The sequence below is a fragment of the Hemitrygon akajei genome, chromosome 3 (genome assembly GCF_048418815.1).
Source record: "Hemitrygon akajei chromosome 3, sHemAka1.3, whole genome shotgun sequence".
NCBI classification, from domain to species: domain Eukaryota; kingdom Metazoa; phylum Chordata; class Chondrichthyes; order Myliobatiformes; family Dasyatidae; genus Hemitrygon; species Hemitrygon akajei.
In genome coordinates this window covers 35,296,880-35,320,598 of record NC_133126.1, presented here as the reverse complement: position 1 = coordinate 35,320,598, position 23,719 = coordinate 35,296,880, and the positions used below count along the sequence as shown (strand labels likewise).

The 23,719-nt window shown below is 40.0% G+C and overlaps 1 protein-coding gene across 2 annotated transcripts in view; it reads left to right on the top strand.

Annotated features, from left to right (window-relative positions):
- mnat1 (MNAT1 component of CDK activating kinase) overlaps positions 1 to 23,719 on the top strand; it is a 153,662-nt gene that overhangs the window by 88,363 nt on the left and 41,580 nt on the right. For both annotated transcript variants that reach the window (XM_073039540.1, XM_073039542.1), the window contains one exon: positions 13,216 to 13,337. In XM_073039540.1, coding sequence (XP_072895641.1) covers positions 13,216 to 13,337 — 122 coding nt within the window. The remainder of the gene's footprint in view (positions 1 to 13,215; positions 13,338 to 23,719) is intronic.

The window sequence follows — 23,719 nt, the reverse complement described above, 5'->3', positions numbered from 1 at the left end:
TTAAGAAATTTAAAAGTGGATAAATCTCCGGGTCCTGACCGGATATTCCCCAGGACCTTGAGGGAAGTTTGTGTAGAGATAGCAGGAGCTCTGACGGAGATCTTTCAGATGTCATTAGAAACAGGGATTGTGCCGGAGGATTGGCGTATTGCTCATGTGGTTCCATTGTTTAAAAAGGGTTCTAGAAGTAAGCCTGGCAATTATAGACCTGTCAGTTTGACATCAGTGGTGGGTAAATTAATGGAAAGTATTCTTAGAGATAGTATTTATAATTATCTGGATAGACAGGATCTGATTAGGAGTAGCCAGCATGGATTTGTGCGTGGAAGGTCATGTTTGACAAACCTTATTGAATTTTTTGAAGTAGTTACGAGGAATGTTGACGAGGGTAAGGCAGTGGATGTAGTCTATATGGACTTCAGCAAGGCCTTTGACAAAGTTCCACATGGAAGGTTAGTTAAGAAGGTTCAGTCGTTAGGTATTAGTGCTGGAGTAATAAAATGGATTCAACAGTGGCTAGATGGGAGATGCCAGAGAGTAGTGGTGGATAATTGTTTATCGGGATGGAGGCCGGTGACTAGCGGGGTGCCTCAGGGATCTGTTTTGGGCCCAATGTTGTTTGTAATATACATAAATGATCTGGATGATGGGGTGGTAAATTGGATTAGTAAGTATGCTGATGATACTAAGGTAGGAGGTGTTGTGGATAATGAGGTGGGTTTTCAAAGCTTGCAGGGAGATTTATGCCGGTTAGAAGAATGGGCTGAACGTTGGCAGATGGAGTTTAATGCTGAGAAGTGTGAGGTTCTACATTTTGGCAGGAATAATCCAAATAGAACATACAGGGTAAATGGTAGGGCATTGAGGAATGCAGTGGAACAGAGAGATCTAGGAATAACAGTGCATAGTTCCCTGAAGGTGGAGTCTCATGTAGATAGGGTGGTGAAGAAGGCTTTTGGAACGCTGGCCTTTATAAATCAGAGCATTGAGTACAGAAGTTGGGATGTAATGTTAAAATTGTACAAGGCATTGGTAAGGCCAAATTTGGAATATTGTGTACAGTTCTGGTCACCGAATTATAGGAAAGATATCAATAAATTAGAGAGAGTGCAGAGACGATTTACTAGGATGTTACCAGGGTTTCAGCACTTAAGTTACAGAGAAAGGTTGAACAAGTTAGGTCTCTATTCATTGGAGCGTAGAAGGTTGAGGGGGGATTTGATCGAGGTATTTAAAATGTTGAGAGGGATAGATAGAGTTGACGTGAATAGGCTGTTTCCATTGAGAGTAGGGGAGATTCAAACGAGAGGACATGATTTGAGAGTTAGGGGGCAAAAGTTTAAGGGAAACACGAGGGGGTATTTCTTTACTCAGAGAGTGATAGCTGTGTGGAATGAGCTTCCTGTAGAAGTAGTAGAGGCCAGATCAGTTGTGTCATTTAAGGTAAAATTGGATAGGTATATGGATAGGAAAGGAGTGGAGGGTTATGGGCTGAGTGCGGGTAGGTGGGACTAGGTGAGATTAAGAGTTCGGCACGGACTAGGAGGGCCGGAATGGCCTGTTTCCGTGCTGTGATTGTTATATGTTATATGTTATATGTTATAGTTTTTTCCTTTGCTTGTTTTTTCTTTCAGCTCTTTTCTATAAGTGCATACCTCAGTGATATATATGATTATATGATATATATGTACAATATCTGAAATACATCTTATGGAAATGTTTGATGATGAACTTCAATTAAAAAAAAAAGAAATTACAAAAAAGAATAAAAACATAAGAAATAGGAGCAGGAGCAGGAGTAGGCCATCTGGCCCATTTAGCCTGATCTACCATTCAATAAGATCATGGCTGATCAGACAATCGACTCATCTCCACCTACCTGTCTTTTCCCTATAACCCTTACTTGCCTTACTATACAAAAATCTATCTAACCTTGTCTTAAATATATTTACTGAAATAGCCTCTACTGCTTCATTGAGCAGAGAATTCCACAAATTCACCACCCTTTGGGGAAAAGCAGTTCCTCCTCATTTCCATCCTAAATCTACTCCCCCAAATCTTGAGGCTGTGTCCCCTGGTTCTAATCTCACCTATCAGTGGAAACAACTTTCCTGTCTCTATCTTATCCATCCCTTTTATAATTTTATATGTTTCTATAAGATCTTGTCTCATTCTTCTGAATTCCAGCGAGTACAGTCCCAGGCGACTCAATCTCTCCTCATAGTCTAAACCTCTCATCTCTGGAATCAATCTGTTGAACCTCTTTGGTACCACCTCCAAAGCCAATATATCCTTCCTTAAGTAAGGAGATCAGAACTGCATGCAGTACTCCAATATGGAGTACCTTGTACAGTTGCAACATAACCTTCCTGCTCTTAAATTCAATCCCTCTAGTAATGAAGGCCCACATCCCAATTGCCTTCTTAATTTGCACAAGCACTCCCAAGTCCTTCTGCACAGCAGTATGCTGCAATTTTTTTTACCATTTAAATAATAATCTGCTCTTCCATTTTTCCTTGCAAATTGGATGACCTCACATTTACCAACATTGTATTCCATCTGCCAGACCCTTGCCTACTTAGTTAAAGTATCTACCGTATATCTTTCTGCAGACTCTCCGTGTCTTCTGCACAATTTGCTTTTCCACTCAATTTAGTATCATCAGCAAATACATTCCAATATCTTACCCATTACTGCCATCAGGTTTACAGGCCTATAATTTCCTGGTTTATTTGTAGAGTTTTTCTCAAACAATAGAACAAAATCAGCTGTCCTTCAATCCTCAGGCACCACACCCGTGGCTAAGGACTTTTTAAATACCTGAGCTGTGGCACTGCAGTTTCTGCCCTAGCCTCTCACAGGGTCCAAGGGCACACCTTGTCAGTCCCAGTGTATTTATCCATCCTTATTTTTCTGAAGACAGCAAACATTTCATCCTCTGGACTCCATATAACTATGACCTCACTGCTCTTTTGCCCCAGTTCTATAGATTCTATGCCCATGCCCTGAGTAAATATAAATGCAAAAAAATTAAAATTTGTCCCCATCTCTTTCGGCTGCATGCATAGATGCCCATTGTTGATCTTCCAGAGGACTAGTTTTGTCCCTTTCTATCGTAGTACTCAAGATATCCAGAGAAGTCTTTGGGATTATACTTCACCTTTTTTGCCTGAGCATTCTCATGCCTTCTTTTATCCCAAGCAAGAGAAAATCTGCAAATGCTGGAGGAACTCAGCAGGCCAGGCAGCATCTCTGGAAAAGAGTAAACAGTCAATGTATTGGGCCTAGACCCTTCATCAGGACTCTTTCTTTATCCCTTCTGCTTTCCCTCTTAAGCTTCCTCTTTCATTTCTTATACTTCTCAAATAAAACAAAACTCTAAAAGATATCACCATAATTAATCACAAAATTTATTGAGCACCAAAATAAATATTGTAGAAAAGTTACTTTTTTGGAATTAGAGTATGTTTCATAATCAAATAATAATATATTGGAAAAATAACATTTAGTGCACTGCTTCACAGTTTTCATTGTATGAGCACTGAGTCAATGATATATTGTAAACAATTTTGCAATATACCTTGTAACCTCGTTTCAGGATGTACATATATATAAAAACTTTGAAAAATAGGGAAGTTTGAACACCTAGTGGTTAGATGTTTCAGTTACTTTGTGTCTGTTTTTTAAGTTGGTTCTTTTAAGCTTTAAAATGTATTCATCTAATCATTGTTTTTTTAAATAGTGCAAAAGTGTGCTACATGTTGAATGATGTGTGCTCTGTAAATGTAGCCCCTTCGTACTTGCCTCCATAAATGTGAGTAGCTTTTACAGCTAGAGGGCTTCATGCCAAACAGAACAGGTTTTACTTGTCTGTGAAGATTTATACCATAGTGCAATGCATGACTGCCTTTGCATAGGTCATTTCAGAGGTCAACGGAATGAATGTATATGACAAGCCTCGAGCCATTACTATCTTGTCTGTGAGGCAAAAAAAAAGTAGTAGGATATAACCACAGAAAATCTACTGTTATGTAGGTCATTGACCATATTATTTTTAAGATTTTGAATGCTTGCTGAAAAGGTTTGAAAAAGTCTGACTTATTGGAAAACGGCCAGATTTGTGAAAGGAGGAACAGGCTGCGATGATAAATTAGGTTTTGCTAAGTGTTGCAGCAAATGTCTGATTGGCACCAACATGTGTATTGGCAACTGGTGGAATACTAAGTAGATGTAAAAATACAGCCCCAACAAACCTCCTAGTATATAATTGTACATTTTATACATTTTTCCATAATAACAACTGTATTTTAACCCATTCATCATTAAAGCTGTCGCTTATCATCAGCCACTTGGCACTTCCATGCATGCCAAGGTCGAGTCATTGCCGATAGTAAGCACTTATGAGAAGAGTATAAACCAATTGAATTTAGCAGTTATTTCACTTTTAATATTGTGCAAAATGTAAATTAATCACAGTTAAATTACCATTAATTTTAATAACATTTTTTATGCATTCAGCCATTAACGAAACAGGAAATAAGTATAATTTCCAGGAAAAATTATTGCACTTTTGGCTATTTGGTGTTTTCTCTGTTTTGCAATCCTTCTGGGACATTCAGTGAGTGGGAAAAACACGTCAAAATGTATGAACATCTGTGCTGATGATAATGTTTAACACAGTGTGGTTTATTTTCTGCTTAGTCTGTTGAGAGTACATTAAATACATTTTAACTTTAATTTTTTTCCCCCGTTCCCTGCAGGTTTACTTGTTTTTCTCTATCTGAGGCTCTATGCAGTTTATAAATGCATTGGTATTCTGGATATTGTTATTAGAGGTGCAGTAATTCAGTGAGAAACAATTCATTTGCTGTCTGTTAAATTGGTTAGCAGTTGTTTCTAAATTTGTCACATGAAGTTTCAAAGTATATTTATTATCAAAGTATGTATACAGTATACAACCCTGAGATTCATCTTCATGCAGGCAGCCATGAATCCTAGAAAAACCATGTTACCCATTCAAAGAAAACATCAAACATCCTTTGTGCAAAAGTAAAAAAACAAATTGTGGAAACAGCAAAAAGTGAGCAAATAACATACAGAATATTAAACATCAAACTGCAGAGCCCTGAAATGGTCCATGAGCGACAGCCACTGAGTCAATTCAGTTATGTGCTGTGTTAATGATTGCAGGCCTCAGCCGCAGAACCAGTTCCATGGCAAAACGCCTTGATCAAATCGTGCAAATAGCAAAAAGAGTAAACAGATACACATTGAGCTTGAAATACAGAGTTCCTAAAAGAGAGTCCACAGCAGCAAAGTGCAGTCATCTTGTTTAGCACTGAGGAACTATATTCATATCAGGCTATATTTCATATGTACTAGTTCTAAAGAGCAGTAAATATTAATAATAAGTTAGTTGGTAGTGAATTTCATTAGCTACAATATATCTGCCTTTGCTAAGTGACATTTTCAATATGGAAAATAGTTCATACTTTTCAATGAGTAGGCATAGAATTTTATTGAGTTGTGTCTGGCAAGGTTAAGAGTTGGTTGCTCTGATGTTTGGTGGAGAATGAATGTTCACTGTAAAGCCCCTTGGATATGTTTCAATAAATACATCAACAAAAACTTGGGGCTTGATCTGAGTGTGCATGCATACAAGCACTGTTTACATGCAGCAGCTCATTAACTGTGGCTGGGGTGACCTTGATTTTAGAGTAGAGCTTGGTTTTAAAGTAGATTAGCTTGCCTCCAGCACTGTGGAAGAAAGATTGAGAACAGAGTTGGAGCAATGTTACAGCTTTGCCTGGCCCTTGTGTGCATGGGTATTGAGTCTATTGATCTTTTAGTTAGTACAATGCCTTGACAAAGAATGCAGATAAATTTTTGAGGCCAGATGAATTTGAGAAGGATTTTCCTTGATAACTATCAGTTGGCAGGTTCAAATCTTTTGTACTGTTGGAAAAGGCCATTGTTGACAATATTCTCTGCTTTTTTTGTTTATGTATCAGATGGAGGTCAAGTTCATTGTGACTTTTGATGGGTCATGTCCATATTTCAACTTCTTCGGCCACTGAGGAGATAGTTCAAGAGCATCCTTATGATTTTCATTGTAGAGACTTTTCTTTTGTACTTAGAATCTGATTAGTGTCCTGTTGTGAAGAAGATCAGATTATAGCATTTCTGAAGTCCTTTTTTTTTATGCCCACCTTCCAGATGAGGAGAAAGAGGCAATGTCAGAAGTTTTAGAACATCTGTAGGGATACCACTGCTCCTGAGGCTTTGTTGTTTTGTATCTGGCAAGGTGTCATATGATCTTGTTTTTTCAAATGGAGACAAATGAACTTGTTGCAAGGACTGATCTTCGTTGAGGAGATCTTCAAAATGCTTCTTCAGTGGGTGATAACTGCCCAATTCTCTCTGATGAGCTTTCATTCATTCTTGGCTCTTAGTGTGTGGACTCTGAGAGTTTGGGCCTTAGCTAGTTTTGATGAATGCTGAAGAATGCGCACACATCATAGTAGTCAGTAACTTGCTGCATCATCTGCACTTTTCCATCTACCCTTCATTCTTAATAGCATGAGTTATTCAGTTAGACCTCTGCATCAGGTGCTAATGGAACTATTCATTTCCTTGCAATCTTGTAATGTCTTTTGTGATCAATTGGCTCCTGGATTGCCTGGTTATTCGCATCAAATCAAAAGTAGTATTTTCTGGTAGTGGAACCAAACATCTTTTCACAGGTGCTAGTTGTGGTGGACCTGCAGGCTCTGTGGATGTTCTGCAGCTGCTGTTGTTTTGAGTTGTCAGGCTGTCTGTGAGTGCTGACTGCAACTGTCTTTGAGACCTTCAACATTTAAGTTTCTTCTTTTGGCAGTATTTTGTTGCTGCTTTGGTCTAGTGGCCTGGCTAATGGATATAATAATGTAGATTAGATGGTTGTTGCCTCACTGTTCTCCAGCAACTCTGTGAGTAATCATCTTTGCATAATGATTTTTGTGCTTGTGTCTTGGTGGTCTTACACATGTCTCTCTATCGAAATAAGATGAGGGACCCTTTCACTGGGCACCTCTGCACCATCCGCCACAAGTGGGACTTCACAGTGGCCAAACATTTTAATTTCAATTCACACACCTGTTCCAATGTGTCAATCCATGGCCTTCTGTTGTGCTAAGATGAGGTTACCCTCAAGGTGGAGGAGCAACACTTTATATTCTCTCTGAGTACCCTCTAACCTGATGGCATGAATATAGATTTCTCCTTTTGGTGAACAAATTTACCCGCACTCCCACCCTCTGTTCTCCATTTTGACTTTTTACTTCTTCTCACCTGCCTATTACTTCTCCCTGGGTCCCCTCCTCCTTCTCTTTCTTCTATTGTCCACTCTCCTCTCCTTTCAGATTATGACCTTTCCCATCCATCTGGCTTCACCTATCACCTTCCAGCTAGTCTTTCACCCCTCCCCACCTTTTTAATCTGATGTCTTTCCCCTTCCTTCTCAGTACTGAAGAGGGGTCTCGATCCAAAAAGTCGAATGTTTACTCTTTTCCATAGATGCTGCCTGACCTGCTGAATTCCTCCAGTATTTTGTGTGTGTTGCTTTGAAATAAGATGGTAATTATGACAAGGTTGCATTCCAAGTATTTTGTCAGAAGGACAATTCCACTGGAGTTGGCTGAAAAGAGATTGGTGAAGGTTTGTTAATGGTGGTTATTCTGTCTGGAGGAAATGTAGGAGGAAATGTAAATAGAGAGCTATATCAACATAGGAGTGGGCAGAAATGTCATTGGTTGTCAAGGTTTTCCAAGAGTTTGAATGGTTATGAGTGAGGGCTTTTCATTTTCCCACAAATAAATGAGGAAAAAATACATTGTTATACAATTTTATGTAAGTGCTGATGGCACCACTGCCTCAGTGAAAAACAACTGGCAGAGTTCAAACGTATCATGAAGTGGATAGACTTTGTATTGGTCATTTTTAAAATGAATGTCTGTATTTTCTGGAATCCCAAGGTGGCAAACTCTTTTAGTTCTCTGTATAGTTTTCCTGAGATGTCAATTAGTTTGAAATGCTACGTGAAGAAGTTCCTTAATGTTTGCAGTGTTAAATAGTAGGATTAAAGATTTATTTTGGTTCTGTAAAGAAAATTTAAGTATGTACTGTACGCTGTGCTGGAAATTCTCAGTCTGTCAGGTTAGCTGTGTAGAGATAAAATTTTCATCACACTTAAGAAAAATTTGAATTTTTCCAGCATTTTCTGTTCTTATTTATTTCCAGCATTTTGCTTGTGGACTGTAAGATTCTTCTAAATTGTTCCCGTTTAAATGTGAAAAGATAACAAAATGTTAACACATTTAAGTACGCAAGTGAACTACTTTAATGAACTTTTAAGTAGAATGAATCTTTTTAAATGAACCACTTCTATTTGCATCCTGATTCAGGAGCTAGAAACAAAGTGCTATCTGATCCTTTTCCACCAGAAATGCTGCTTGATATGTTGAGTTCCTCTGGCAGCTTGCTTTTGCTTCAGCCTACAGCATCTGCAATTTCTTGTTTCTCCATCTGATTTGGCGATGCTGATTGAGGTAGGGGGTGGTTGGGGACTGGGATGCTAGTAATAATTTGCTGTTGATCTATGATATGACATAGTTCACATCCTTCTGTGATGCAACTGTATCTTGTCTCATCCAAAAGGACATCATTTTCTAATGTGCATTTGTGTAATAGCACAGATCTTGGTGCTCAAATCTCTGAAAAGGGAAGAAATCACAATTCTGAATAGGGGAGGGACTGCTCTCAACTGACCCATGACTAATGAACACAAAATGCAATAATGGCTTACCATCAGTGTATAAATTAATTTTATTAATTTTATCAAAAAGAACTACAAACCCCATTTCCAGAAAAGTTGGGATATTTTCCAAAATGCAATAAAAACAAAAATCTGTGATATGTTAATTCACGTGAATCTTTATTTAACTGACAAAAGTACAAAGAAAAGATTTTCAATAGTTTTACTGACCAACTTAATTGTCTTTTGTAAATATACACAAATTTAGAATTTGATGGCTGCAACACACTCAACAAAAGTTGGGACAGAGTTAAAATAAGATTGAAAAGTGCACAGAATATTCAAGTAACACCGGTTTGGAAGACTCCACATTAAGCAGGCTAATTGGTAGCAGGTGAGGTATCATGACTGGGTATAAAAGTAGCGTCCATCAAAGGCTCAGTCTTTGCAAGCAAGGATGGGTCGTGGCTCACCCCTTTGTGCCAAAATTTGTGAGAGAATTGTTAGTCAGTTCAAAAGGAACATTTCCCAACACAAGATTGCACAGAATTTAGGTCTTTCAACATCTACAGTACATAATATTGTGAAAAGATTCAGAGAATTCAAAGACATCTCCGTGCGTAAAGGGCAAGGTCAGAAACCACTGTTGAATGCGCGTGATCTTTGAGCCCTCAGGCGGCACTGCCTAAGAAACCGTCATGTTACTGTGACAATTATAGCCACCTGAACTCAGGAGTACTTCGGAAAACCATTGTCACTTAACACAGTCCATCGCTGCATCCAGAAATGCAACTTGAAACTGTATTACGCGAGGAAGCCATACATCAACTCTATGCAGAAATGCCGGCGAGTTCTCTGGGCCCGAGCTAATCTCAGATGGACCGAAAGACCGTGGAACCGTGTGCTGTGGTCAGATGAGTCCACATTTCAGCTAGTTTTAGGAAAAAATGGGTGTCGAGTTATCCGTGCCAAAGATGAAAACAACCATCCTGATTGTTATCAGCGAAAGGTGCAAAAGCCAGCATCTGTGATGGTATGGGAGTGCATCAGTACCCACGGCATGGGTGAGTTGCATGTATGTGAAGGTACCATTGTCTCTGAGGCGTATATTAGGATTTTAGAGAGACATATGTTGCCATCAAGGCGACGTCGCTTCCCGGGACGTCCATGCTTATTTCAGCAGGACAATGCCAGACCACATTCTGCACGGGCTACAACAGCGTGGCTTTGTAGACACAGAGTGCGTGTGCTTGACTGGCCTGCTGCCAGTCCAGATCTATCTCCTATTGAAAATGTATGGCGCATCATGAAGAGGAGAATCAGACAACGGAGACCACGGACTGTTGAGCAGCTGAAGTCTTATATCAAGCAAGAATGGGCAAAATTTCCAATTGCAAATCTACTACAATTAGTATCCTCAGTTCCAACAATTAAAAAGTGTTATTAAAAGGAAAGGTGATGTAACACAATGGTAAACATGCCTCTGTCCCAACTTTTGTTGAGTGTGTTGCAGCCATCAAATTCTAAATTTGTGTATATTTACAAAATACAATTAAGTTGGTCAGTAAAACTATTGAAAATCTTTTCTTTGTACTTTTGCCAGTTAAATAAAGGTTCATGTGAATTAACATATCACAGATTTTTGTTTTTATTGCATTTTGGAAAATATCCCAACTTTTCTGGAAATGGGGTTTGTAATTTTGTGTAATTCTTGAGAAAGTTAAGCTAACTTAGAAGCAGTTCTGTTTTTTTTTACTGTGGCTCTTTTGTTTCTGGAGGCATTCAGTTGAACAGCATTGTTATTGCAGCTGCTGCACGTGTTCGCCCTGTCAGCTGAAAGTCATCTTACAAAGATTTTTCCCTGCCCCCATTCAGCTGAGTACATTTCAGGCTGTGTGATTTTCTTGAGCATTACAGACACACCTTTGGAATAAGATATTTAGCTTGCCTAAACAAGGATTCAGCATTATAGACAATAGACTGTAGGTGCAGGAGTAGGCCATTCGGCCCCTCTAGCCAGCACTGCCATTCACTGTGATCATGGCTGATCATACACAATCAGTACCCCGTTCCTGCCCTCTCCCCATATCCCTTGACCCCGCTATCTATGAGCTCTATCAAACTCTCTCTTGAATGCATCCAGAGACTTGGCCTCCACTGCCTTCTGGGGCAGAGCATTCCACATATCCACCATTCTCTGGGTGAAAAAGTTTTTGAAAGCGCATTTGGAGGCTTTTCTTGTATTTTTTAAAAAACTTTATTTAGTTTTCAATGAGTGAAAGTGAAGTTGGTGAGTAGGTTAGCAACATGATTAAGCAAGAGTCCGAGATGTCAGTACTCTTCTAGGTAATTTGCAAAAATAACTATAATATTCACACAATGGAAGTCAACCTTATGTTGTGAGCAAATGTCAGGTCTTTAATTGTTGTGTAGACCATGTATATATTCATACTAAACTAAATTTTATCCTGCAATCTTTTTTAAAGTTATAAAATAATATTTGAGTATCACTGCTTCCTTAGAAACCCCTTTTAAGAAAAAAAATTAATTAAAAATATGTGGGGTGGCTTTCAAAACTCAAGATTCTGTAGCTACTTTCATTTTATCTTTGAAGACTGCACGAGGTCTTTGGTAGAAAAATGTTAACATATAAATATAGCTCTCTGCAAGTGAACAAAGAATTGGTTATTCTCTAACATCACCTCAGAATGTGCCTGAGGAATTAGCCTTGAATTGACCTCAAGATATTGATAAATTAGACCCTGTTACCTTAAAGGAGTGCGCTAGAAAATGCATTTCAAGTTTTCCAGAAGACTAATGCATTACCTATTGCCATGCTTGAATGCACATATATAAACAAGCTTTCTTCAGGTTTGCGACTGATACTATAGGAAATCAATTACTTTATGTTAAAGACAGCTTTGTTGACAAACATAGTTGCAAGCATTAAATAGTTAAATAATTAATTTATGCTTTCTAAATTCATTTTTCCAATTGTTGTTTATTGCTAGTTAAGGGTTAAATTTGCATGAATGGGCCTTTATTTAACAAAATGGATATATTGAGTACACAAGAAGGTCTTTCATCCTTTGGCCTTCACCCTGAGAGTCTCTTGTTTCTGTCTTAAATGGAAACTCAATGATTCCTTACCTTGCTCTCCTGGAGGATTTTGATCTTACATTGACTTCTACTTTATTCATATATAACCTGCTATAGATCCCACAGGGATCCAAGCAATGTCTGTCTCTTATGTAAAATGTGCAGCGCTTATTTTGTTCACCAGCATTGAGAAATTTTATCAACCTTTTTCCAATTTACACCTTTGTTCCCTTTTATATTTCTCATCTCTGGCAATTCTCTTCTCTCCTTTGACAACTCTATTACTGGGTAAAGGACATGTGAACAACTTTCTTAGTTGTTCACATAGCTTATACCTAGACTTGGGTATAGTTTATTCTCTACCCCTTTACATGAGTGAGCAGTACTGAGTGTTTCCAGCCACCTCTGGTTTTAAGTGTCTATCTGCCTTTTGCACTGCCTTCCCTGCTCTTAGCCTCTTGCGTTGTTCAGCAATAATTAGATTTAAACTTAATTATTAACATCTTATCATTTAATTAGACATTTTATAATCTAGGTGACGGATATCGTATTCAACTTTTTCCCTTTACGCTGTCTCTTTACAGGAAAACTCTGGTAACCCACTATGTAACTTCTCAGAAATCCTGATGGTTTGGCATCTGGCACACCAGGTGTTGTTGCCATGCTTCCTTCTTACTTGCTACTTCCTGTGAGCAGGATTGGGGCTGTCGCCCACCATTGAGTGCAAGCATACATTTGGTACTACTGCACCTGGGCCTCTGTACCTCCCTCTGCAATTGGATCCTCAGCTTCCTAACTGGAAGACCACAATTTGTGCGGATTGGTGATTACATATCCTCCTTGCTGACGATCAACACTGACTCACCTCAGGGGTGTGTGCTTAGCCCACTGCTCTACTCTCTATATACACATGACTGTGTATAGCTCAAATACCATCTATAAATTTGCTGATGATACAACCATTGTTGGTAAAATCTCAGGTGTTTTTTGCATGTTTTTTAATCTATTCAATATAAGTATACTGTAATTGAATTACTTATTTTATTTTTTCTTCTATATTATGTTTTGCATTGAACTGCTGCTGCTAAGTTAACAAATTTCACGTCAAGTGATTCTGATTCTGATACTTTTGGTGGAAAATCTTGGTCACTAAGAAAATGTCTTTAAATTGTATATTATCTTTGTTTAGGCAATTTCCACAAAATAGTCCATAGCTTTATATTTCAGTTATAATAGTGGCATATTGACACTGGTGCTTCACACTTTTAAACATGAATTTATTTTTTTGAAAATTATTCCTAATGTGCAATATATTTTGCAAACAGGGTCAGCAAATATCTTTGCAGCCAGTACCAAAGATAGAAGAGGCTTTGTACATATATCAACCATTGCAGATGGAAATATGTGGACCAGAACTTCCAGAATATGAGCTGCTTGAAGCAAGGGGGTAAGGAATAAATTCACATAATAATTTGTCTACCTATTTTCCTAGTATTGGGTACGTAAATAGGTCTTTCTCAAAAGTACTAGATTGTGTATTCGGAAGATCAATGACATATCTTCCAAAGAAGTTGAGGTTTTGTTTCCTGGCCTTTAAATTTTGACAGTTTTGACCATCATTCCTCAAAGACGATTGGCAAGCACTGATTTAAAAAAATATCATGAAAATATTAAAAAATAACAAATTATATTCTCTACACCGGGGTATCTCAACCAGGGTTCCGTGGAACTCTAGAGATCACTAGGGGTTCTGCGAAAGATCATGATAGAAAAATAAACATTGTTTTTTGAACTTTGTGCGATGTTAGCACTCGCATCAATGGGCCCTGACCGAGCAGTCCTGTTAACGATCTTGTTGGGTCTCTCAGTATGGCAGTATGCAGTAGGACTGTGTTCATTCTCAGTTTTTGTCGCGAGATACGGGAGGCTGTTGATAATCTGTGAGTGCTGTATTGCACAGAGGGGAGGATGGTAGGCTGATGAGGGGTGTTAGTCTGTTTTCCGAGTATTGAATAGACTCACCCAACTTGAGCTGTGCTGCTGCCGACTGACTTATGGGATCAAACAAACTCTACTGGCATGGTAGAAAATTGAAGGGAAATTTCATTTGTAAAGACAATTGAGTGTAGCAATTTTTGAAGAGGATGTGTGAGAAGGAAGAAGAGGATTCTAAGCCTAGGCCTACCAACAAATCTGATAAGGTTAGTGATAAGGAATTACAATCTCCTGAGTCATTTCACAGAACTAGTGCAACAACGGACACAAAAAGAGTCTGTCTTTTTTTACAAAACTATAAAAATTTATTTATACAACGAATACACAAAGTACAAACATTTACAAGACAAATATTTTACAAATATTTACAAGACAGTGAATAAATTCAACTTAAAATATGATTACTACTGCCTATAAAACAGTCAATTCCCTGGGGGGCCACTGCTCCTGGAAATCCCCCACTGTACTCATTGTGACCCCGTGTTCCCTCTCCAAGGCCAGCCATGCATGAATGTATCCTCGGAAGAGGGACAGGCACTTGGCCCTGGCAGAGCCCTTGACTTTCTGCCACCTGGACCCATGAATGGCCATCAAGAGCAAACCCACCGGTGAATCTTCCTCCCGACCCACCCCCTTCTGTACTGGGTGCTCATATACAAGGAGTGCAGGGCTGAAGGTGTGACCAGAACCTGAGCAGCAGCCCCTTCAGATACTCAGACAGGGGCTGCAGCCTCTTACCCGCCATATAAGCACAGTTCACTGTCTCCTCCCAGCCACAGAAAGGACAGGTGGACGGGGTGTCAGTGAACCAGTTTAAAAACCTGTTGCACTGTACTGCCTTCCTCCCCGGGTCCCCAGGGGAAGGACCTCTGCATAAGGAGATTTCCACTGGGGACCTCCTCTGCTGCCAGGTGGTAAAGCAGATTGCCAAAGTGTGCAAGAACAGTCCATACAAGAAATGCTTTGGAGCGTCACGGAAGGGCACAGCGGGCATCCCGTGAGACGGCTCATGTTGTGTGGGACCGTCCCATGTGGTATCCTGAGGCCTGGGTCTGACAGGCAATTCCGGCTGATCAGGTGGTTGTATACCTGGAACCCCTCCAATTCTCCAAGCCCCTTCGACACCCACCGTGATAAGATGGAGACCAGACCCCTCACAGCTATAGCACTGCCTCCCACTGGCACAGGAGCACCCTGTCTGGATAAGACTAGACACCATACTCTTAACAGCTCTTGATGGCAGTGAGGTAGATCCCTCAAAGTGGTGTGTCTGATGCTATCTGCTGGAAGCCACGTGCCCTCCTGTAGGCAGCCTCCGTGGCGGAGAAAGTGCGTTTCTAGTGCACCCCATCTTGGAGGATCGTCGCTGTACAGGTATCTCTGCAGGGTCCTGAGGTGGAAAGCCACTAGCTGGATGCGCATACACACCAGTGACTGACTGCTCTCTGGGATCGGAAGTCTCGGGACCGCAACAGAGACCCAATGCCTCCTGTTGCCCCAGAAGCCGTCCACCAGCCTCTTTTGGGTCATGGAGAAAAAAGCAGTGGGCGGGACTGAAGTAATCAGCTGGTACCATAGCTTTACAATGAAGCTACTTATCAATGGGTTTTATATGGACTAGTGATCCAAGTTGTCCTGTTCCATTGTGCCTAGTTTGAGGCAAACAACCTACAGTAATGATGCCAGCAAAATTGAAAAGATTTTTCAAATCTTCTTTTTCGGTTGTCCACCGCAATCTAATGATGACGTCCACTCCTTTAACGGTGAGATCTTTGATGACTATACAGTCCTATCCTGGACCCACAAGTTTTATTGCAGGTGAGACATGAACATGTGGTGGTAGTGGTGGTAATGACGGCAACCGTGGCTGCACTTTTCCTGGCTCTTTTCTGCTGTCTTCTGGTTGTTCTTTCCACCTCCAGAATATGAACCCTATCCCTACACAGCTGTTGCCAAGTGTTACAGTCAGCAGCAACATCCTTCAGTTCCTCAGGTCTGATCTTGCACTTCCTTAAAGCATTCTTCATCTGATCCTTATAGCATTTCTTCGGCCCTCCAGCTGAGCGTCGACCATGATGTAGCTGGCCGTATAACACTCTGAGGGGTAGCCGACATGGGGGCATCCTTATCACGTGCCCCAGCCACTGCGACTGACACTAGGTGATCATGGCCTCAATACTTCTGCAGTTGTGTTTTGTGGTATGCGGCCAAGTATTGGTCTTATTTATATTGTCTTGTGCTGTATACAGTGGATTCTGGTTAATTTGGCTGTCAGTCGATCAGGGCAGCTGCTTAGGGACAACTCAAAGAACAAAAACTAATTGAGAATATTGCCAGATTCCTTTCATTTATTTGGGACTCTATGCCACTTAATTGGGGCAAGAAACTATTGCTGAACAGTTTCTAACTGTGTTCTTCGCATGCACTTGCGTGGCTGTTAAAGCTTACAGTTTTTAAATGGCGTCTGTTGCATGTGTTTGTGTTCAAAAAGCAGTGACTTTTGTCACTGATAGTTGGTGAGAAATAAGTAGTAAGGCAATTTAGAACTGTTTTGTTCACTGTGGTTTCAAGCATTCAGGCATGGAGATGCCAGAAATGGCTGCAAATGAAAATGAAACTATTTCACTTCTTCAACAAGTTAGGAACTATGACAAATTTGAAGGTATTGACAGTCATCTTAAAGGTTTTAATAAAAATGAAGATTTGGAGGATACTATTGTCAAAAGCATTGTATGAAAGCAGTCCATTATCTGCATTGATTTTCTTCATTTACAGTCAATCAAAAGAACACTGGATGAATTTCTCTGTCAATAATTATTTGCAACTGTTACAGTTTTATAGTACTGTAATCATATTGGTAGTGTTCTAATTTGTTTTTTATTTCACTTAAGTACTCAGTTTGTCAGTTTTGTATCTTTTGAACGATTTCCACAAACCTTTGACTATTTGGGCAGCCCTTAACTGGGCCAAAATGTACTGGTTCTGATGTGTCCAAATGAACCGAATTTCACTGTGTTCCCTTATGCTATAAAGAAGGATACTTGATGTCATCTGTAAAGTAGTTGGCATCCAAAGGAAATATGCATTGTAGCCATAGGGAAAGGAAGAAGAAAATCTTATATATTTTTTCCTATGCTCTGATTTTACTTATACTTTCTTAGAGGACTGGGTCTATACCACTTGAGTCGAAATCGGAATGCAAAGTCCTGATGAATAATGGTTGTTATTATTGGATCCAGGACTACATTTATATCGGGTCATTTCATAAATACTCCATGTTAGCGTTTTATTTCATTGAATACAGATGGTGCAGATGCTGCATACTCTTGCGTAATCATATTTAACAGCATTTTACACAAAATCATTAATTTGGCAGAACATTTGTAATTTTTAAATTCACTTAATTGGAATTGAGATGAAGTTCAGGTAAGCTGTGCTTGTTTAGTAACTATGGGGTTTATGGGTTTATGTTAAAGTTTTATATTCACCAGCTGTTTTTTTTCCATTATAACTAAAGCCAAGCCTTGATTAATACAACAAAATTGTTGGTGTAATGCAGGATTACTGTTCTTCAATCGAAACCTTGATACACTTTTCTGACTATAGAAATTTTAGAACTCTTGGAAACATTAGTAAATAGTTAACTGTCATTTAGACAAAATTTGATCAGGAATTTGTACAAAATATATTGATAATATCATATGGTAAGTGATAAATCTGAGAAATCCTGATCTCGCAGTTCATCTTTCTTAATATTGATGGAATATATTTAGATCCTGGTGTCTATTTGCTTTGGTTCCCCTTGCCACTAGATCACAACCTTATTCTATGAAGGCCACATCGTAGTTAGCGTGCAGTGGCCACCCATGTTAAAAGGAATCATGCACAGGCAGTTTTCAGAACACTACATAGAGTTTCAAACCTGGGCTATCAGAAACCTTATGAACAATCCCAAAAGTGACTGATCTGAATGCTGCCATGCTGTCAGGAGCCCAGACACTTTGACATCAATATTATTACATTGAATATTATCACACAAATAAACGGTGGTACATCTTCTTGTAGAGGGACCAGCTGGGAGAGGAATGCCTTCTTTATGGAATAAGCTTGCAACTACAGCAAGTTTCCAAAATTATGAACCGTTGGAACCAGAATGCTGTGCATGTCAGTACAAATATATAAAAACTGGAAGCTTTAAATGATGCCAAGGAAGACTTCTAGTTTAATACTGGTTTAAAAGGAAAAACTGATCCTCCAGTCCAAGAAGTGAAGAGATGCAGTCCTCTGGCAAAGAGTGATCAGCAAGAAAAAAAAACACTCTAATTGGAGCTTTCTGTTAATAAAATACTTGCAGCATTCTTTTTTTGGTAATGAACATCGTATTTCATCAGAGGGACAAGCACAAGACATGGATTGAAGAACATTGGTTATTTGGTGAGATTTGATAAGTTGAACTTGTTTTCCCTGGAATAAAGTAGGCTGAGGGATGACCTGATAAAATTATAGAAGATTATGAGGGCATTGATAGGGTAGATAGTCAAAATCTTTTTCCCATAGTAGGAGTATCAAAACAGAAGGCATTAGCGTAAGATTAGAGGAAGGAGTTTAAAGGGGTCCCAAGTATTTTTACACTGAACAGTTGTTGTTGGAACCCACTGCTTGAGGAAGTGGTGGAATACGATACATGTACTACAATTAAGAGGCTTTTTAACAGACACTTAAATACACAAGGCATGCAGGGTACAGACCTAATGCTGCAAATGGGATTAGTGTCAATGGGTAAACTGGACATGATGGGCTGAAGAGTTCATTTCTGTACTCTGTAACTTGACTTCATGACCATGATCTCTTATGAACCACGAACAAGCTTTTCTCACAAACAACCTTTCAACTCCTGGATTACTTAAGTGTGCCTTAGTTGACACCTATGTAGAAACTCCATCTTCTTTATCAAGAAGAACCTTGATCAGTTTGATGAGAATGATAAGGAGACTACGAAGTTGAGCAATAAATACTTAAAAGAAACTAAGCTTTCCTGTATTGGAAGCTCAACCTCTATTCAAGGACAAATGAACAGCAGTACAAGGATTGAAATAAAAAACCTCTGACCTAAAGGTGAAATTATGGGTGGAGAGAGAGCAGAACAGAGGCCTAGACTCCATCTCTTAGCAATGTATTTTTGTTAATCTTTCTGCCACCCCAATTGACCAGAAGTAGAAGTTCATTTCTCATCCCAAAGAAGTACAAGGCATGGCAACAGGCAAAATCCTCATTAAATTCTAATACCAGCAGTAAAGAGTTTTGATCTTCAGTCCACAATTTCATTGCCAACAATTTCAAGAGGGAAGATATACTCGGGAATGTCAGAGGTGTTATCATCTTCAAGAAATGAGATATCTCCAACTGTATTAACAACAGGGAACATCAACTCTTGAAGAATAATGAGCTTCTCCCTAAATCATAGTATGGATCCGATCCATTCAGAGACATCATGGACATGATTTTCACTCTGTGGAAACTCAAATGAAAAGCACCAGCCAAAATACATGACCTTCTTTGATCTCATGAAAATCACTGATTCCATTGATTGAAAGTAACTTAGTTAATAAATATGGCTGCCCACTGAAATTTATCTCCATCTTTCATTTGCTCTATGATACCATGCAAACTATGATGCTAACTAATGGCCACTTTTAGCCAGATGATACTTGTGATTGTACATGCTCAAAAGCCAAAAGCCAACAACCTTTACTCATCTAGTGAAGAGAAAGGGCCTACATCCAAAAGACCCTCTACCACCATATCCTGCTGCACCACATCATCCTCTGATAATAAATGTTACCTATAATACCTGGAAAACGTGGAGCACTTCCCAGATCTTGTGAGGCATTCCTTGGCAAAGACAGACATTGATAATAAAGTTTCCCACTATCTTCAATGTGCCAGTGCAGTCTTTAGTCAATTGAAGCAAAGGTTGTTTGAAGGTCAAGACCTCAGAATTAGCATCGAACTCAGTTTATAGGGGAACAGATCCTTCCTTTCCTATATGCTCCTTATTTCTGGACTACAGCAGATGCCACAATGCACTGAGAAAATACTAGTGATATTCATTAGAAAAATAGGCAAGCCAATATCAGTGTCTTCTTCCAGGCTAGAAGCCTTAGTTACTCTGTGTTGGTTGTATTTGGCAGGCTGTGTTGTTTAACATGACTAACACCAGTCTCTTGACACTGTTGTGGGAGGACATATGCGAAAAGGTTGCAAGAGTGACAGGAAAAAGTTTCTATGATGTTCTCAAAGCTTGAAAATGTCCAGTGCTTTCACTGAATTTTGGGAGCCTCTTGTTCCTGACTACTAAAATGAGTGAAATTTGGGCTTCGTGGGCCTCATTAGCCATTTCAGAACCCAAAAAATGATGTGGGAGCAAGCCATTCTTCATTCTGAGGGATTATCTAAGAAGATAATGATTTTGGTATGTGTGATGGAAAGTTGCTGAAGATAGACATATGGTATTTACCCTCAGAAACCATAAAAAAATAATTGGCTGTTTTTCACTGCTGATTATAGCTTCACTTTGCAAGAAGATGTATTGATAGAGTTGAAATATCTTTCATATTGATCAAAACAACTTATATTTACTGCTGCTAAGAGGATTGAATACAATTTTAAAAGTACTACAGTTCAAAAACAAAGTCCAATTCCCCCCCCCCCCCCATTTATATGTCCATTGTGCTTGAAACAGAACTAAAAGGAGCTATTGTCCATTCAGTTTTAATATGTTACTAAATTAATACAGTTGGGAACCATTAATATATTTTTAATTGACTTCAGGTTCCAGGTGGCAATTACTCTTGTATCCTTGAGATATAAATTCCTGACATACAGAAACCAGATTTCTTTTGTGTTTGGGAAAACAATTGCACTCAAGGTTTGGATCCATTGTTTAGGAAACCAAATTAGTGCTGAAAACAGAGCAGACAGGGACACATCAGGAATTGATCCCAAAAAATGTTTAGTACTGACCTGAAACTGAAAGAATGGGATTCCTCCAAAAATTGAGCATATTGTAATTCATAGGGGAATAGTTGCAAAATTACATCAGTGTAGCATTTTCACATCGCTTTAAGGCTTGCTTTCCAATGTTTCCCATTGGACTCATTTGTGTAACCTTTCTGCAAGGTTCTGCAACTCTGTATCATGAACTTTGGAGCTATCTGCTTGTTCCCTCTATGCAGCCTCCTTTATCTTTACTTTCAATATCTTAGGGCCATCTTGTTAATAATTTCTAGTCTTTCCAAGCCTCTATTTGTATCTTTTTCCTCTTGATTTTCATTGAAACCCCTTTCTCATTATAGGTATAAGATCATAAGACAAAAAAGCAGAATTAAGCCATTTAGCCTATTGAGTCTGCTCTGCCATTCCGTCATGGCTGATTTATCATCCCACTCAACCCCATTCTCCTGCTTTCTCCCCGATTCCTTTGACACACTGATTAATCAATAACCTATCAACGTCTGTTAAATATACCCAATGAACTGATCTGCACAGCTACCCGTGGCAATGAATTCCACAGATTCGCAACCCTCTGGCTCAAGAAAACTTTCCTTACCTCTGTTCTAAATGGATGTTCCTCCATTCTGAGGCTGTGCCTACACTATGAACTATAGGAAACATCCTCTCCACATCCACTCTATCTAGCTCTTCCAATATTTGATAGGTTTCAATGAGCTCCCCCTCATTTTTCAGACTCCAGCGTCCAGAGCCGTGAAATGCTCTTGTCATTCCTGAGATAATTCTTGTGAACCTCCTCTGGATCCTCTCCAATGCCATCACATAGTTTTTTAGATAAGAGGCCTAAAACTGAACATGTCTGACCAATGCTTTATAAAGCTTCAGCATTAAATCCTTGCTTTTGTATTTTAGTCCTCCCAAAATGAATGCTAATATTGTATTTGCCTTCCTTACCACCGACTCAACCTTCAAGTTTACATTTAGGGAATACTGCACGAGGATTCCCAGGTTCCTTGGCACATCTGATTGTTGAATATTCCCCCCACTTAGAAAATAGTCCATGCCTTTATTCCTTGTGCCTAAGTGGATGACCATGTACTTCCCTACACTATATTCCATCTGCCATTTGGTTACCCATTCCCCCAATCTGTGTAAATCCTTCTGCAGACACTGTGTTTCTTTTACTGATCTTCATATTGTCTGCAACTTGGCCACAAAACCATCAGTTCTTTCATCCAAATCATTGACAGTTTAAGTGAAAAGAAAACACAAAATACTCTACAGATGCTGGGGTCAAAGCAACACGTGCAACATGCTGGAGGAACTCAGCAGGTCAGTCAGCATCCATGGAAACGAGCAGTCAATGTTTCAGGCCGAGACCCTTCATCAGGACTGAAGAAGGAGGGGGCAGGAGCCCCATAAAGAAGGGGGGAGGGTGGGAAGGAGAAGGCTGGTAGGTGCCAGGTGAAAAACCAATAAGAGGAAAGATCAAGGGGTGGGGGAGAGAATAGGCAGGAAAGATGAAGAAGGAATGTAAGGGGAAAGCACTATGGGTAGTAGAAGGGGGCGGAACTATGAGGGAGGTGATAGGCAGCTGGAGGAGGAGGAGGAGGAGGAGGCAGAGGGAAACTGGGATGGGGGAAGGGAGAGAGAGGGAATTACTGGATGTTGGAGAATTCAATGTTCATGCCAAGGGGCTGGAGACTACCCAGACAGTATATGAGGTGTTGCTCCTCCAACCTGAGTTTGGCCTCATCATGGCAGTAGAGGAGGCCATGTATGGACATATCTGAATGGGAATGTAAAGCAGAGTTGAAGTGGGTGGCAACCAGGAGATCCTGTCTGTTGTGGCGAACGGAGTGAGGCGCTCGAGAAGCACATCTTTCCTTCTCTACCCCTCTCCGCTTTCTGCAGGGATCGTTCCCTCCGCGACTCCTTGGTCCACACGTCCCTCCCCACAGATCTCCCACCTGGTACTATCCCTGCAAGCGTAAGTGCTACACCTGTCCCTACACCTCCTCTCTTACCACCATTCAGGGCCCCAAACAGTCCTTCCAGGTGAGGCAACACTTCACTTGTGAGCTGTTGGGGTCATCTATTGCATCTGGTGCTCCCGGTGCGGCCTCCTCTACATCGGTGAGACCCGACGCAGATTGGGGGAGCGCTCCGTCGAGCACCTCCACTCCGTCCACCACCACAGACAGGATCTCCTGGTTGCCACCCACTTCAACCCTTGGCACCTGGCACCTACCAGCCTTCTCCTTTCCACCCTCCCTCCACCTTCTTTAAGGGCCCGTACCCCCTCCTTCTTCAGTCCTGATGAAGGGTCTCGGCCTGAAACATTGACTGCTCGTTTCCACGGATGCTGCCCGACCTGCTGAGTTCCTCCAGCGTGTTGTACATGTTAAGTGAAAAGAAGCTGTCTCAACACTGACAGTCACGGGGAAACATCCAAAAAAGGACCCCTTTATTCCCACTCTATGCCTCCTGCTAGTTGGCTTCTATCCATGCCAGTACCTTGACTGTAATAACATGGGCATTTATCTTGTTAAGCAGTCTTGTGTGTTGCACCTTGTCAAATGTCTTTTGAAAACCCATATAAACAACAACAACCGATTTTATTTTTTTTACTATCCTGCTTGCTGACTTTGGCCTATTATATCATGTGCCTTCAAGTACTTCAAAACCTCATTCTTAATAATAGACTCCAACATCTTTCCAACCACCGAAGTCAGACTAACTGATTTCCCTTCTTTTGCCTTCCTCCCTTCTTAGAATAATTGAAACATCTTTACTGTATTAAAACAAGCTTTTCTGTGAATA